General features: G+C 18.3%; 3 protein-coding genes across 3 annotated transcripts; 2 read left to right on the top strand and 1 right to left on the bottom strand.

The window, feature by feature from the left end:
• Window positions 1-2,174: 2,174 nt before the first annotated feature.
• On the top strand, window positions 2,175-11,384 carry PF3D7_0910200 (conserved Plasmodium protein, unknown function; the record flags this gene model as incomplete). The annotated part of the gene is made up of 1 exon (XM_001351938.1): window positions 2,175-11,384. The coding sequence occupies one exon, from the start codon at window positions 2,175-2,177 to the stop codon at window positions 11,382-11,384; it is 9,210 nt and encodes a 3,069-aa protein (XP_001351974.1).
• Window positions 11,385-13,286: 1,902 nt separating this feature from the next.
• PF3D7_0910300 (conserved protein, unknown function) lies at window positions 13,287-14,585 on the top strand (the record flags this gene model as incomplete). The annotated part of the gene is made up of 1 exon (XM_001351939.1): window positions 13,287-14,585. One exon carries the CDS (start codon window positions 13,287-13,289, stop codon window positions 14,583-14,585), a length of 1,299 nt encoding a protein of 432 aa, XP_001351975.1.
• Window positions 14,586-15,392: 807 nt separating this feature from the next.
• PF3D7_0910400 (selenide water dikinase, putative) lies at window positions 15,393-18,974 on the bottom strand (the record flags this gene model as incomplete). Its single annotated transcript, XM_001351940.1, has 1 exon — window positions 15,393-18,974. One exon carries the CDS (start codon window positions 18,972-18,974, stop codon window positions 15,393-15,395), a length of 3,582 nt encoding a protein of 1,193 aa, XP_001351976.1.
• Window positions 18,975-19,134: the final 160 nt, after the last annotated feature.

Raw genomic sequence — 19,134 nt, forward strand, 5'->3', positions numbered from 1 at the left:
AAATAAAAAAAAAAAAGAAAAAGAAAAAATAAGGAAAAATTTTTCAATTATTATCCTAGGACGCTTTATTTTGTTTATATATATATTATAATATATTATATATTATGTTATGTTATTATATATATATGTAAAATATTATAAATGAATTATTTTAAATACTAATTAAGATACAATATTTATAATATATAATAATAATATATATGAAATATTAAAAACATATATTATTATATGCGAAATATTATATATATATATATATATATATATATATATATATATATTATTATAAAAAATATTATCATATTTAAATTATAATATAAATAATTTTTTTGTTATGTTTAACCATATATAAAAATTTTATATATATATAAAAAGTATTATACTATTTTGTTATATATAAACAGAACAAACAATTATACATATATATATATATATATAATATAATAATTTGGAAAAAGATATATTTCTCTTATTTGTATATAAATAATAAACATGTAACTTTTGTGTGACTTAATATAATATATATATATATATATATATATATATAGTATCATATGTATTCGCGAGGGAATCTAATATTTAACTTTTATTTTAGTATTTTTTTTTTGTTTTTTTTTATTTTTTTTTATTCTTTTTTTAATCTTTGGTAACATAATATCAGGAAAAGCATTTTTTTTTTTCTTTTTTTTATCAACAAAAGTGAATGATATATTTATATATTATATATACATTTTACTTTTTTCATACTGTTTTTTCTTTTTTTTTTTATAAAGTATTCTTTTTTTGTATTATTTATATTTTTATAGAATTTTCTTTTATTTTTTTTTCATAAATTGGTATTAATAATATAAATATATATATATAAAATATACGAATCATACAAAAAAATATATATTATATTAATTATATATGTACTCTACAAATTTTCGTGAATTTGTAATTCTTTTCTTTTCTTTTTTTTTTTTTTTTTTGCCATAAATATATTAAGGAATATATTCTTTGCAAATTATATGTTCAAATGAATATATTTTTTATATATATATTAAAATAAAAAAAAAAAAAAAAAAAAAAAAAAAAAAAAACACATTAGTATATTATATATATTATTTATTTATTTATTTATTTATTTATTTAATTTTTTTATATTGTATATATATTTTATAAAATGTATCCATAAATGAATTCGGATAATAAACCAATTTATTTATTAGGCACATTTATATGTCAATTGACACATTTTTTTTTTTTTTTTTTTTTTTTTTTGAACCTTTTTATATTTTATAATAGATTCAAGCTTAATATATATTAATATAATTATAACTTTTTATATTAAGAGACTTATAAAAAAAAAAAATAATAATAAAATAATAAAAAATAATGTGTAATATCAAAATGCACTAACAAATATGTTAATTTATATTTATTATTTATTTATTTATTTTATTTTTCTTTTTTCTTTTTTCTTTAATATAAAAAAAATATATATATTAAGATTAAATTCTTATTATTTAATATATTTATTATATTATTTCTTAATGATTTTATATACATTTATATTTATACTATTATTTATGTGGAATAAATAAAATAAATATGTAATAGAACGAAATAAGCGAAATATGTTTTATAAAACCTTATTATATATAAGCATTAAGCTAAAAAAGTATTTTATTATATTTTATTATTTTTTTTTTTTACATATAATACTAAAATATAAATTTTTATAGTATATTGTTTTTTGTTTTTATTGTATTTTTTTTTTTTTTTTTTTTTTTAATATTTTTTTTCGCATAATTTTGTTATAATAATTATCTTTTTTTATATGTGTTATTTTTATTTAATTATTATTAACATTATTCATTTATATAAAATATGTCATGTGGTACATGAATAGCTTTTATTTAAAGTACAAAAAGGATGTTGAAAAATATATATGTGATAAGAGAAAAACAAAAGAAATACAAAAAAAAGAAAATAAATAAATAAATATATATATATATATATATATATATATATATATATATTTATATTTATATGTACCAAAGTAAATTTTGTTTTACTTAAATTAAATACACATATATATATATATATATATGCTTTTATCATTTGTTTTGTTTTTTTGTTTTTTTGGATTTTTTTTTTTTTTTTTTTTTGTTAATATCTTCTTTTTTATAATTATGCATAATTCTCCCAAAACTGAAATAACAAAGAAGAATTTTAATTTTTTTGGATCATTTTATTCAAAATATGCAAAAAGAAATAAAAATGACAAATCGTCTGACAAGCTATTGACTAATGAAAAAGATTCCACATTAAATGAACCCATTTCAAGTAGCCTAATGTCAAATGATATCAAATCAAATGGTCTCAAATCAAGTGGTATCAAATCAAGTGGTATTTTAACTAATGATATTTTAACTAATGATATTTTAACTAATGACATTTTAACTAATGATGATATTTTAACTAATGACATTTTAACTAATGAGATTATATCAGATAAACTGTTATCTAATAAATACTCATCTAATAAACACATAACTAACGAAGATATATTAAATACACCCTTATTTGTTGAACCCATTTTTAATGATAAGCATAATGTAAGTAATGATTTATTTCAATATAATAAAGGAAAACTAGAATTAAGAGATATTATAAATAAAAAGAAAAAAGCATTTGATGAATCACGCAATATTCAAGAAATGAATAATAATACAGATGCATTTGTAATTTCAAATATGTTTACAAATGTTGAAGAAAAAAAAAAAAAAGAATTGGAAAATCAAGAAAAAAGAAATGAAGATTGTTATAATAATAATAATAATAATAATATAAAATATAATTTAAGAAATGAAAATTTTAATAAATCCATTTTCATGTATGACGAATATACAAGCATTAGTTGTGCAGATGATATAATTACTCATGTACCGTCGAATTATAAAAAATGTGATGAAGAACAGGAAAATTTATACTTATGTAATAAAAGTTATGAAAATAGTTATGATAATTTTAATGATTATGATCTTTTTGGTATCAACTCACCCATAGAAAAGGAAAAGGAAAAAAAAATAATGTTATGTACAGAGAAAGATCAAAGGAGTAATGAAAATTTTCAAAATGAAGAAAATCATTATTCACAGCAAAAATTAGAAAAGGAGAAAATGGAGAAGGACATGGTAAAAGCCGGATTATCAAATCAGGATGAAATAAAAATGGACATATCAGAAAGGGATATATTAAAAGAGGACATGTTAGAAAGGAAACCATTAAATGAAAACATATTAGAGAGAAAATCATTAAAAGGAGATATATTAGAAAATGATGAATTATCAAAGAATATATTAGAAAAGGAATTAATATCAAATGATACATTAGAAAAAACTAACAATGAAAATATATCCAATTCTGAAAAGAATAAAACGTATGATGATAAAACATATTCTTATGAAAAATTTTTATTAAAAAATTTTTTCTCAAAAATATCGAAATTTATATCAAGTAATAATGTAGAAGATGATAAATATACAAATCAAGGAAAAACAAAAACAGATATATCATATCCTATAGATAAAGAAATACATAAGATAAACTCATGTTATTCTACAAATGAACCTAATGAATATTGTGACAGAAATGAAATGAATTATCATAAAATGAAATTAAAAAATTCAATAGATTATTCTTATAATCATATGCTTAGTACTACTATAGATGAAGAAGAAAATATGAAAAATTCAGATAAATGTACTATATATCATGAAAATAAATGGAAAATAGAAAATAAATATTGTAATAATAATGAATCACATGTAAATTATCATAAAAAATTTACAAATATATATAAAATGAATAATAATAAAGATATTGAAGAAGAAAAATTTATAAGTGATTATAATTGTACCAGTAATAATAATTATATAAATAATAATATAAATTATCAAAGTGAATATTTTTATAGTGATGATAATGGTATGAATAATGTAAATGAAAATATACATAATATGTTATATGAAAAAGACGAAAAATATTTGAATAACTATAATAATACTTGTAGTTATGAGCAAAATAAATATATGATAGATACTAATTATCTTTATAATCATGAAGATAAAAATAATTATTCAACAAATAAAAATGATTTAAATGAACGTAATAAAAGATTTTCTTCAAAGAACTTGGTAAATAATTCTCATATATCGGAATGTCCATATACTGATGAACAAATATCCAAATTTTTGTTTATTCATATGAATAATAATATTCTGAAGGATGAGAAAAAATTGACTATATTTGATGACGAAAAAAGTGATGATGATCATCATCATCATGATCATAATAATAATAATAATAATAATAATATTCGTGATAATAATTATTTAAATAATCATGTGTCGTTAAATAGTAATAATTTTGTATCCCATGGCTTAAAAAATGAAGGGTTTAAAAATAATTTAAATAATATAGAATGCCAAAAAATAAATGATCAATCAGATAAATTATTTTATGATAATCGCCAAATTATGTGTCCATATAATAAGAAAAAAGATATTTTTAATAATGATGTAAAGAAATTATTAAATTTAAAAAATGATAATTTAAATTATTCTAGTTATAGTTCGAATAGTATTCATAGAAAATATAGTGACGATATAAATAGTTTACATATTAAAAAAAGCATTTGTAAACATTCTTGTAATAATATCAAAAAAGGACATATGAAATATAATTGTTATAATCATGATATGTTATATAATGAACATGAAAAAAGGTCCATGCTAGAATATTATTCTAGAGTAGCAAAACGAAATTGTAATAGATTAATTCAAAAGGACAATGTGCGTTCTTATAATATAAATAAATCAATACATAGAAATGAAAGGATTAACAATATATATAATAATAATAATAATTGTGATAATAATAATTGCGATAATAATAATAGGGATTATCATTGTGATACACGGCATTATAAAGATTCTAGTAATGAATATAATAAATATAATGGAAATGATAATATTTGTAACGATCATAATTTGTCACACACATTATCAAAATATGACAACTTTGTTCTTTCTGATAATAATAATGATAATAGTAATAACTATTCTTTGAAGGAAGAAAATTTTAATTTTAATTTAATAATAAATAAAGAAAAAAAAAGACCTCCTAAACTTTCGAATAATAAAAATAATGAAAATTATAAAAATTGTGAAAATTATGAAAATTATGAAAATCATGATAATTATGAAAATTATGAAAATTATGATAATTATGAAAATCATAAAAATTATGAAAATCATAAAAATTATGAAAATCATAAAAATTATGAAAATCATAAAAATTGTGAAAATGCAATGTACAATGATTTATTCCAAGGGGAAATTAATCAAAATGGAAAATATGTTCATGATAAAGAATGTTTTAAAAATGATGAATATATATTTAAAAATAGTAAAAATCTTTTGAAAAATAATGAACTTCTTTTTAAAAATAATGAAAGTTTGTTTAAAAATAATGAAAATATTTTTAAAAATAATGAAAATCTTATTAAAAATAATGAAAATATTTTCAAAAATAATGAAAATATATTTAAAAATAATGAATATATCTTTAAAAATAGAAATTTGGAATTTTTGAAAAATGACAAAAAAAAAAAATTCCAAAATATATTTTATGCAAATTGTCCAGAGGAAAATTATCTCAATATGAAATTAATAGATAATCAAAAAAAAAAAAATAATAATGATAATAATAATAATAATGATAAAAATAATAATGATAATAATAATAATGATCATAATAATGATAATAATAATGATAAAAATAATGATAATAATAATAATGATAATAATAATAATGATAATAATAATGATAATAATAATGACGATAATAATATTGAAAATTTTTTTAACCATTTTAAAGATGATAATATGGTCAATATTTTTAGTGACCGAAATAATAGTAATTATCATGCAACTAAAATTTCTTATGATATGAACAAATTATATAAAGGCACCCGCTTATCATATAAAGAGAAACACCAGACCACAAATGAACAAAAGGTGAATATGATATGTTACGAAAAAAATAATAATACTGAAAATAATAATAAAAATAATAATAAAAATAATAATACTGAAAATAACAATAAAAATAATTTTGATAATAATAATAATAATAATAATATAAATAATTATGATAATCATAATATAAATAATTGTGATAATAATAATAAAAATAATTATGATAATCATAATATAAATAATTGTGATAAAAATAATTTTGATAATAATAATAATAATAATATAAATAATTATGATAATCATAATATAAATAATTGTGATAATAATAATAAAAATAATTATGATAATCATAATATAAATAATTGTGATAAAAATAATAATAATAATATAAATAATTATGATAATCATAATATAAATAATTGTGATAATAATAATATAAATAATTATGATAATCATAATATAAATAATTGTGATAATAATAAAAATAAATTGAATAAAAACAGTTTAATTGAAGAATATTGTAATTATAAAATTCATATACATAAAGATGAAAGGAGGAATGCTGGAGAATATTTATCATTAAATAGACAAAAATTAAGTGTAAGTAAAAAAATTGAAATAATAAAAAAAAATAATGAAATAAATTATAAAAGGAAAATAATTGATGATAATTCAAGAAATATTATATCAAATAATTATTATTTTCCTGAATTTAATAAAAGTTCACTTTTTTATAAAAATAATAATTTATATAATATATCAAAGAAAAATAACTTGCATGGGATGAACAAATTTAATAATGTTAGAAATCTTAAGAATAATGAAATAAATCATTTATTTTTTCAAAAAAATAATCAATTACAAATTAGACGAAGTATTCAAATTGATAAAAATAAGGAAACAAATTTTGAGCATGTAACAGATTTTGATAAATTGAAGGAAAATAAATTTATTATATATAATAATAAATTGCAATTAATAAATAATCATAATAATAATAATAATAATAATAATAATAATAGTAATAATAATAATAATAATAGTAATAATATTAATAGTAATAGTAATAATAATGTATCGAGTGATTTACATCATAAAAATAGCGTTATATCATATAATAATATGGATTTTAATCAAAATAATACAATAATGAAGAAAAACAAAAATTCTGTACTTTTTAATTGTTACCATAATGAGGATGAAGAAGAAAAACACAAATATATAAAAAAAAATGTCATTAAAAATGAATTAGATAAAAATAATGAGAATAATACAGAAAAAATAATTGATTATATTATTGATGTGGATAAAATATATGATAATAAATATGTTATATATGATAATAATCTATTACAATTACAAAGAAAAAAAAAAAAAAAAGTGGAAAATTATGATTTTGTACTTGATATTGATAAAGAATGTACACCCAGAAATAAATTGTTATTAGAAAAATTGAATAAAAATATTGCATATATAAATGCTCTGGAATTATCATCAAATAAATATCATAATCGTTCATATGATTATTATGTACAGAAAAATTTTCTTCATCATTTACAAGAAAAAGAGAACATTACAAGGTACAATAAAAATGATTATATTTATAAATATGATATTCAAGAAAAACGAAAGAAAAAAAAAAATAGAGGTAAAAGTAATATATATATTCATGATCAAGAACAATTTATGTTTAATACAAATGATTTTATTAAAAATAGGACAAATTCAATACATTCTCATTATTTACGTGATGAAAATAAATTAATATATGATCATCAATTTAATGATAATAACACTCCATATATGTTATATAATAATTTGAGTAGAAGAAATAGGAATAGTATGAATTATCATCACGACGAAGAAAATAACGAGGATGAAGAATATCTGGACATAGAAGAAGATGACGAAGACGAACACCACCACCAATATGTCAATGAAAATTATTACAGACACAAAGAAAACAATAAAAATAACAACAATAATAATGAGAAGAATAACTACAATAATAATAATAATAATAATAATAATAATAATAATAATAATTACTATTTTTGTCATAATAACAAAACTGAAATGGAGAAAATTACAGAAATTCAAAATATGCTTTCCAAAAAAATAAGGTTAGGAAATGTAAATGATGAAAACTATAATACTAATCAACCAATATTTAATAAAAAATTTTCTTTCGAAGATTTCGATTTAGATAATTTTATTACCAACAGTATGGATTTAGATAACAAAGATGAAAATATTATAAAAAATATCCTAGAATTAGAAAGAAGAAAATATGCAATCAATTGTATAATGGAAAAGCTAAGAAAAGATCAAAATGAAAGTGAATACCTATCGGATGATAGCGATCAACATCATGTATTAAATCTAAAAATGATGAATACACATATATATGATTTATATTCTGATAAATCTACATATAATGTATATAATACAAAAATGTGTATCAATTATTTATTAGAAGAAAAAATGCACTCTGAGGAAAATAAAGAATTCATAAAAAATTTCTTTGTTGAAAATAATGCTGACCATATAAACTTTATGGAAATATTTAAAAAAAAAAAAAAAAAAAAATATAATCATAAAAATAATAATAGTCATAATAAGGAGAATAAGGAAAATACAACAAATATAGAAATTATAGAAAATAATAATAATGAGGTAAATAAAATGAAAGATTGTGATATCCTTTCTGATGAGATAAATAACAATTCAAAGAATTGCAATGATATACCAAAAAATATTCAACAGGAAAAAGTACAATATTGTTATTATTTATCCAGCGATCAATATTGTACTTATGTAGAAATGGAGGCAGGAAAGGGAAATAATAAAGTTCAAACGGATGTATTAAAAATAAAAAGTGATAACAATAATGATGATGATGATGATAATAATAATGATGATGATAATAATGATGATGATAATAATAATGATGATAATAATAATGAGGATAATAATAATAATGATGATAATAATATGTGCAAGGAAAAAATTAGCGAATCGCATAACGATCATAACACTAATAATCAACCAATTAATGATAGAAACAACAAAAAAAATTATTTTAATAGCCAATTGGATTATTTAAAACGTAAATTTAGTAATTATAGAAAAAACAAAGAGGAAGAAGAAAATAACAACTTTACGTCAGAAAAACAATTGTCGGAAAAACGTAACGCAACATTAATGGATGGAGATAATTCTGGTAATTTGTCTGAATATGAAAAGAAGAATGATGAGAAAATAAATTATAATATGGAAAAAAAAAATATAAATATTCCAAGAGGAAAGGCAGAAAAATATGATGAAAACGAAAGTAATAGAAAATGGAATTTGGTATATCCAGATATTTCAAATAATAATGAAGATGAAACTCGAGATTTTTATGAAAACGAAAACGATAATTACGAAGATGAACAACAAAAATTAATTGAACAAATTATAGGAATTAATAAGAAAAAACACAAACTTAATGAACTGAAAGGAAACCATAAGGATGGTAATATAAGAGAAGAAAAAGAACTACAGATTTATGGCGAAAATATTGAAAAAGATGATTTGCCTCATAACAAAAAAGAAGAAAAATATGAACATGACACACAAGGTCAGAAGAATCAAGTTCTTTTTGATAACTTAAAAAATAATGAACAAAAGGGTATGTATCTTGTAGAAATGGAGGATGAACATGAAGAACAAGATGATGAATATGACGAAGATGATGATGAATATGATGAAGATGATGGTAAATATGACGAAGATGATGATGAATATGACGAAGATGATGATGATGATGATTTATATGACTTAGATGATGATGATGATGATTTATATGACTTAGATGATGAGTATGATGAAAAATGTGATAAAGAAGTTGATGAATGTAATAAAGAAGAATATTATATTGACGATGATTATGTTTGTGATATAGACAATTATGTAGGAAATCATAATGGAAATAAAAATAAAAATAACATAGATATTGATAATAAGAACGAGAATTATCAAAATAATAATGCGGAACAAGGTCAAAAAGAAGAAATAGATGAAAATGTAACAGATGAACAACAAGATGATGAAGATATGTACAAAGAATGTGAAGAACTCAAAGATGAAATAGAAGATAAAAAAAAAGGAATATCTACTGATGAAAATAAACAGGAAATAATTCTGGAAAAACAGAAATGTAATGAATCAGAAGACAATAAAAAAATAAGTCATGTGTATATAAACCAATGTGATGATGAGAAGGATAAATATAATAGAAATTCTATTAATGATAATGACGAATTAAAATATAATAACTCCTATGAAGATGAAAATTATTCACTTACACAAATAGATGAAGATAACACACAAGATGATGAAGAATTATATAAAGATTTATTAGATATGTATGAAGAAGAACAATCATGTAAAAAAAATAAGGAAAGGTCAAATATAAAAATGGAAGAAGATGATGAAGAATTAGAAGAATTAGTAGAAAAAAGATGTTGCATGATATATAAAGAAAAACCTAATAAAAACACACATTATGAAAATAAGGGAATGAAAATAAAATATGAATCAAGTGAAAATAAAACATCTAATATGAAATTCCCAAGAAATTGTGATTACAAAAAAGATAATAATTATTTTAATAATATACGTTTAAAAAAAGAAGATATAACTACTACAACATATAACCATATCGGATACTTGGGAAGTAAACATTTAAAAAGAGAACAATATGAAGATAGTTCTATTATACAAAAAGATGATAATAATGATAATAATAATAATAATAATAATAATAAAAATGCCTATGGAGATATAAAAGGTAAAAATACATTTATAAAAGAGACCGTTAATGAAAATCCACAATTACTACACGATTGTTGTGATTTAGAAGATAACATAAAATATAAAATGCTCAATCAAAAGAGTAAAGATCGAATTGTAAAAATAAAAAGGAAAATAAAGAAATTTATAAAACTCACCAAAGGAGAATTAAAACTCTTGTCCAAAGTATTACATCATAAATTCTTACTTAATGAAATTAGTGCTATAGGTAATTATGAACAAAAAACTCAAAACAATTTGGAAATATTAGAATTAGAAGAATTTAAATTAAGAAAGGATTTCCTAAATATGTATTGTGATTGTCTATCTATTGAAATAACAAATCATGAAAAGGAATTCTTAAAAGAGTTTCAATTATTTATGCCAGACGTAAATATTATGGCAGACAAAAATATTTTATATGTACTTAGGCATTCAAAGAATGAAAAAAATTGTGTGTTTAAATATTTCTTGGATGTAAAAGAGACAAGTCATAAAAATGGTAATATCGATCATCTATGAATTCTTATATTACCATAATGGAAGAAAAAAATATATTATATATATATATATATATAACATTAAGAAACCTATATATTTATATATGTATATTTTTTTTTTTTTTTTCTTTTTTCTTCTTTTTTTTTGTATATATTTATATCATAACTTTTATTAAATACAAAAATGAGGAAATATTTGAAATATTAACTTATCATAAATGTATTACATTATATTGTACCTTCGATAAATTCATATTTCATATATGTACTTATGTTCAATATAGTAAATTTTGAACAGGAATAACTTTTATTTCTAAATAGATAACTATATAATGTATTTATTATACATATATATATATATAGATATATATTATTGTTTTATTTTTTGGTCCATCTTATATTGAACTTGCATTTTTTATATGTTTAAATTAAATGAGAAACTAATAAAAATCTATATATATATATATATATATATATATATTAATCCCTTTAATATGGTAAAAAAAAGGTTTATCAAACATATTTTCTTTTTCTTATTTTAATTCATTTTTTTTAATGTTGTGCATATACTGTGTATATAAATATTTTTACGTAAAATATTAAAAAAAAAAGAAAGAAAAAAGATAAGAACATAAATTAAATATATATATATATATATTTATATTTATATATATTTTTTTTTTTTATATATAGAATATTTCATATTTCATTAAAATATTGTTTTGGGTAAATATTTATGTATGAATATAAAAAAAACCTCCTACACCTTTTCTATTTTTAACTTTTTCATCAACTACTATACAAAGAACAATAAAAAGAAAGAAGATAAATAGAGTATATAGGTAAAATAACTTTTTTTTTAATTAAGTAGTCACGTAAAAAAAATTTCGACTGTACAACATAATGTACATTTATAAGTATATATAAATAAATATACATTTTAATTTTTGTTGTATTATATTATAATAATCAAAGTAACTCTAAGGAAAATTATACTTCACACAAAAATAAATAAATTTATTATAATTATTAATTTTTACAAGTAATAAAAGTATATTTATTAAATGATATACTTATTTATATAAAAATTGCACTGTATTTTTTTCCTATGGTTTTTATGATTTTGTATAAATTAATAAGAATAATTATATAAATATAATATATATATATATATATAATATATATATATATATATATATTTATAAAATTAAAAATATTTTTATTATATATCCTTAATATTCTATAAAAATAATACAAAAAAAATAGAAAAAATAAAAAAATATTAAATTTTTATAATATATATATAATATTATATATGTATGTATGTATAATATATTAAAGTGAAATGGTTTAATATAAATATAAAAGTACAATATTTCCTTATATAATTATGTTAGTTTCTTATGTATACGTAAACTTATATATTTATTTATTATATTAATAAAAAAATTTATTATTTTATTCAGATTATATATTGTTATCCAGTTCTTGAGAAAAATATATTATATTAATTATATTATATATATATATATATATAATATATCTATATTTAAAACATCTCAAATTCATATATGTAAAATATATGTAAAAATTTTTTTTGCATTTTCGTTATGAACATTATTATATAAAGGGGAAAAAAAAAAAAAAAAAATATATATATATATATTAAATTAAATAGGATTTATAAAATTAAATAACTATATATTTGTTTAATTAATATAATTATGATGATATTATAATTCCCAAAAAAATGTATATATTTTTTATAAGATAAATTTATATTGATTCCTGTATATATATAATACAAATATATAATATATATATATATATATATATATATATATATATATATATATATAACAAAAAAATTATATACTTTTTTTTTATCTTTTTAAATTCTAATGAAAGAAATATTTTATTTAGCATGATTTTTCTGCGAAATGGCTTTTTTTTTCTTTTTTCTGTTTTAACTTCTTGTTATATTAATTTGTTTACGCAATGCTTAGGTGAGGAGTTTGAGAAGATAAAATATCCCCAGGATGTAACAAAAATAAAATATTATGATAACTCACATAAAATAGATAGTAAATATTTATATAAACATGTCGCGAAGGGTATGTTACAAGATTTAATTGTGACAGTTCAAATTGATAAAGATAGAGAAGTTGACAAGATATTATTTTTACCAAAAAAAAAAACATATATGAAAATAATTGGTGACTGGTCAGATTATCCAAAAGAGAAAAATAATGAAATATGTTTAGCTTTTGTATTACAAAAATATTTCAAAAAAGAAAAAGAAAAAAAATGTACAAAAGATTTTTTCACGTCTGGAAATATATATAATGTATGTTATAATGATAACAATTATTCAATAAAAAATTTATATTTATATATAGAAATATCACAAAAATATTTAGAGAAATTGTTTTCTTCATATAGTATACCGGTTATTGTTAATACAGAAAATAATATTATATATTTTGCAAATGATAAAATGAAATCAAAAGAAGAAAAACCAATTTTAGATTTACATATTTGTTATAAATCAAATTATGAAACACCAACATATTTAGGAAAATTAATATTTAATTCATATCCAATAAATATTAATAGGAATAAAGATCAATTCGATATTATATATACGAAATCATTTTTAACAAATAATTGGGATTATAATTTATCAATAAAGGGAAATTATATTACTTCATATAATCGTGTTGTATTTGTTAGGATACCAAGAGATTCACCTCCTAATAAAATGAAATGTCCGCCTTTCTGGGATTATTCAGTATTAGGATCTGGACCCTTACATAAAATAAAAAAAAAAAATAAAAATAATATTATACAAAATATGGTACAATATTCATTTTCAAATAAAAATATACAAAATTATTATATCCCTTTTTTAAAAAAAGATGAATTACAAACTAATGAAAGTTATATTATATGTTTATATTCAGATGAAAATGATTTTGAAGGTATGCAAATTATTAATGCACACTTTTATATTAATACAACAGATTCTATTATTTTAATATTTTTAATTATCTTTATCGTAGTTTTTCTTCCTCTTATCTTCTCATTAACATATTTATGCGTACTTTTCAAAATGAATATTTTAAAAGTAAAAATGCAAAAATTACAGCTTCTTAATAGAAAAGATGAAATAGAAGATAGATTAAAAGACGAATTAAATCTGGATCAATATGAATCAATTTGAAATTAATTCTAGTATACAAAAAAAATTAATAGACAAAAAATTATATTAGGTATTTTTTTTGTACATATTATATAATGTGATATATATAATATGTCCTTTATACATAAATATTTATATATATATATATATATATATATTTATATATTTAACCATATTTTTTCAAGTAATTGATGCTTCTAATACGGTGTCAATATATATAATTTATGATTTTTAGCTAATCATTAATTATATATATATATTACTGATTTGTCTGTTTATTTTATTTTCCTAATTCATTTTGACGTATTTAATTAATTTATCTAATTAATTTATTTTTTTTATACATATAAGTGGTTTCACCTAAAAATTATTTATCATAAATATATATATATATATATATATATATATTTTTCTTTTTTTTTTTTTGGTGTTAAACAATATATATATATATATATATATATATGTGTATATATATTTTTTTTTTTTTTTTGTTCATATATATTTTTTTAAGCATTTTATATTCTTCACAATATAATACGATGTAATTCATGTTACATGGAAATAAAAACAAAAAAAAAAAAAAAAAAAAAAAACATTCATATAAAATTGATACACCATAAGATGTATGCACATATCTATTATATTTAATTGAAAACTCAAATAATAATTTAAAAAATAAAACAAAATATATATATATATATATATATATATATATTTGTAAAATCGATATTCTATTTTAATTTATTTTATTTTATTCTGTTTTATTTTATTCTGTTTTATTTTATTCTGTTTTATTTTATTCTATTTTATTTTGACAAGCATATTTGTTTACAATTCTACATATATAGAATCGGTTGTATCCAAATAATCAGATAATGATATATCTTGTATAGATTTATTATTAAATTTTTCATATTGAACATTTATTATTTCACCTATAATTGAAGAATTAGGATATCCCATATTTTTCAAATCAGACAATATTTGAGTAGCCTTTTCCCTCTGAACTATAGCCATTAATCCTCCACTTGTTTGAGGGTCAAAAAGAATTCCATATTTGCTATATAATTGTGCTTCATCTAGATTTATTATATTATTACATAAATAATGATTTTTTTTATACATGGATGAATATATATTATTTTCAATACATTCTTGTACCCCTTCTGCTATAATAATATTATTAAGTTTAATTTTTGCACCCAACATATTAAGTTTGTTATTATTTTGATCACACCTATTAAAAATTTTCTTTTGTTTTATTTGTTTATCTTGATTTTTACTATAACCATCTTTTGTAGTTTGATCCAAATTATCATTGTGTTTATAATTTGTTTTTTTATGATGTAAATAAATTTCTTTTCTTGAACATTTCAACATTTCATTTAAATGTCCTAATATACCAAACCCTGTAACATCTGTACATGCCTTGGCATTATTTTGAAGAAAATATAAACCACTTTTTCTATTAGATATTAACATTTCATCAAGGCAACTATATATCCATCTAGCTTTTGCTTTTTTGATAATATGTGCTGCCATAATAAATCCGAAACCAAACATTTTTGTTGTAATAATGACATCTCCATTTTTTATATCTCCATTACCTTTGGGTAAGAAAAGGTAATTTTCCTTTAACATTTGGTGTTTTTCAAAATATGAATTAGTTTCTTTATTTATTTTATGTTCATCTTCTTCAAATTGAACATTATTTATATTATTTATATTATTCTGATTAATTAATTGTTCTATATGTGAATTACCTTCATTTTCATTTTTATCTTGTTCAAATTTCATGATATTTTTGTTACCATTTTTTTGTTGGCTTTTTTTTTCTTTTCTTTTTTTTATCTTTCCGGTAACAGCCAAACCCACGTAGTTTTCATTACCTGCACAAGTGTGTCCTCCACTTAACACACATCTCTCTTCCTTTAATTTTTGACAACATCCGGTTAGAACATTTTCTAATCTTTGTTGTAATTTTCTTTCAATATTATCCTTTACTATAAGAACACACAATGCACATATCCCTGTGCCCCCCATACTATATATATCAGACAATGAATGAATAGCTATTATTGATCCTAATATATATTCATCATCAATAAATGATTTAAAAAAATCGATTGTCTGGACAAGAGCAGGACTTTGTTCAGTGTTTTTGGATTTACTATGAACAAATATACAACAATCATCACTTCCTTCAACTCCTAAATAAACATTTGGAGAATTAAAAATATCTAATGATTTTAAAGAATTAGATAATACATTAGATGGAACTTTTGAACCACATCCTCCACATGTATTTCTATTAATTATTTTGTCGATACTTTCTTTTATATAAGATTGTACTTTTTTGTTATCTGATGTATCAAGCATAGCTTCCTTTCCAAAATTATTACATTCTACAATAACAAATGTATCATCTGTTCCCTTGACATAATCATTTTTATTATTATCTTCATTTAATTCGATACTATTATTATTATTATTATGTTGTACGAGTTTATAAGAAGTTTTCTTTTTAATTATCAATCTGTTTTCGTACTCTTTTTTATATTCGTCATACATATATGCAGGTAATAATTCTGTGTTCTGATTAGTGTTCTTTATATTTTTGACATTACAGTTAGTTTTCATTTTACTATTATTATTTGTATTAAGATTATGTTCTTCTTGTTTGGTGTGGACAAATATATTTTCAAAATGGGCTATATAATATAAAAATTGGTTATATATGTACATAATTAAATTTATGAACAAATCAATAGAAGAAGATTTATTTTTTTTTTCTATTGTTTTTATTTTTTTTTTTTTTTCATTTAAATAATTATCTATAAGATATTTTTTATTCATTAAAAAGGGTTTCACTTTATTTTGTGTAAGAGGATGTTTATATATATAAATTAAATTAAATTTGATTATTTTAATGATTTTGTTATAAATATTTATTAATAATTCATATATGTGATTAATTGAAAAATGTTCAATAGTTATATGTTTTTGTTTCCAATTATATATATAGATATGATCTTTTACATTATCAATACTAATATATTTTTTTTTATGTATATTATTATAAATATTAATATACACATTTTGACATATGGTATAAGTATCATAATTTGTTATTTGATTTGGAAAATATAATGATTCATCTTTATAATATTGACAAAAATTATTAATATTTTTATTATTATCAATATCATAACCAGATTTATAAATATATGATGGATATTTTAAATTAGTTATATTTATACATTCATCAAAAAAAATGGTACTTAATTTATTATTCATATCTATATATTCTATAAAAAGTTTATCTTCGCTTTTTTTTACTTGTTTTATTTCACGAACCTGAACAAAATATGAACAAAACTTTGAGCACTTCATATTATTATTATAAATATTATTTTTAATATTATTTTTAATATTATTATTACTTATCGTATCATTTATATTTTCCTTTTTATTACATTTTTCTTCATTTATTATATGTACATATATTATCTTAACCGATATAGATATTTTATGTAAATTTTCAAAAATTTCATAGTATAAATTTTTTCCAAAATTATAATTATTTTCATCACATAATATTAAAAACTGGAATATATTATCACTAGAATTATTTGTTTGCTTTGTTTCATCCTTTTCCTCATTATTAGAGAAATGAAAATTATAATTTTCATTTTTTACAATTTCTTTAATTAAAGGATTTTTATTCTTCAAAACATTTAATATTTTGACTTTTTCCTGAACTATTTTAAAATCATAATATGGTATATTATTATTTAATAGAATATCAAAAAAATTATAAATGTCTATAATATTTTCCACATATTTATCATTATATGAACAAAAATTATAAAATTTTTCTAAAGGTATATTTTTAAAAAAAAATGTTTTCCATTTCATATATTCCTTTTTATCAGTTATTTTATTATTTTGTGATTTTATTAAAGATAAATATATTATATGTGTATAATAAAAAAATAAATTCTTATCCTTATATGTATATATATTCATATGACTTAAATCATTATTATTCATTAAATAGGAACTCTTATAATCAAAATCACATAATAAATAATCATAACATAAATGATTTCTATCAGAACTAAATTTTATAATTTTCTTATCAGAATCAATGCTTTCAACTTCTTCGTTAATAAAAAGAATATTCCTCTCTTTACAATATTTATATATATCAATATAAGTATCCTTACATAATTCAATACATTGTACATATTTATCTAAAAATACAAAAGTATTCTTACTTATTATTGTTATATTTACACCTTTTAATTCATTTTTCGATAAAAATATGTCCACAAAACTTTTACTACTCATCCCAAATCCTACAATAACAATATCAATCACAGGGTCAATTCTTTTACATATCCTCATGTTTATTCTTTAAATATTATTCAAATACTACAAGTAATTATGATATCTATAATATATATATATATATATATATATATATATATATATATATATATATGTTAGTAAATATGATATGATTCTTCTATTATATACTAATACAAGTATCAACACAAATATATGT

The sequence above is a fragment of the Plasmodium falciparum genome (assembly GCF_000002765.6).
Source record: "Plasmodium falciparum 3D7 genome assembly, chromosome: 9".
NCBI lineage: Eukaryota > Apicomplexa > Aconoidasida > Haemosporida > Plasmodiidae > Plasmodium > Plasmodium falciparum.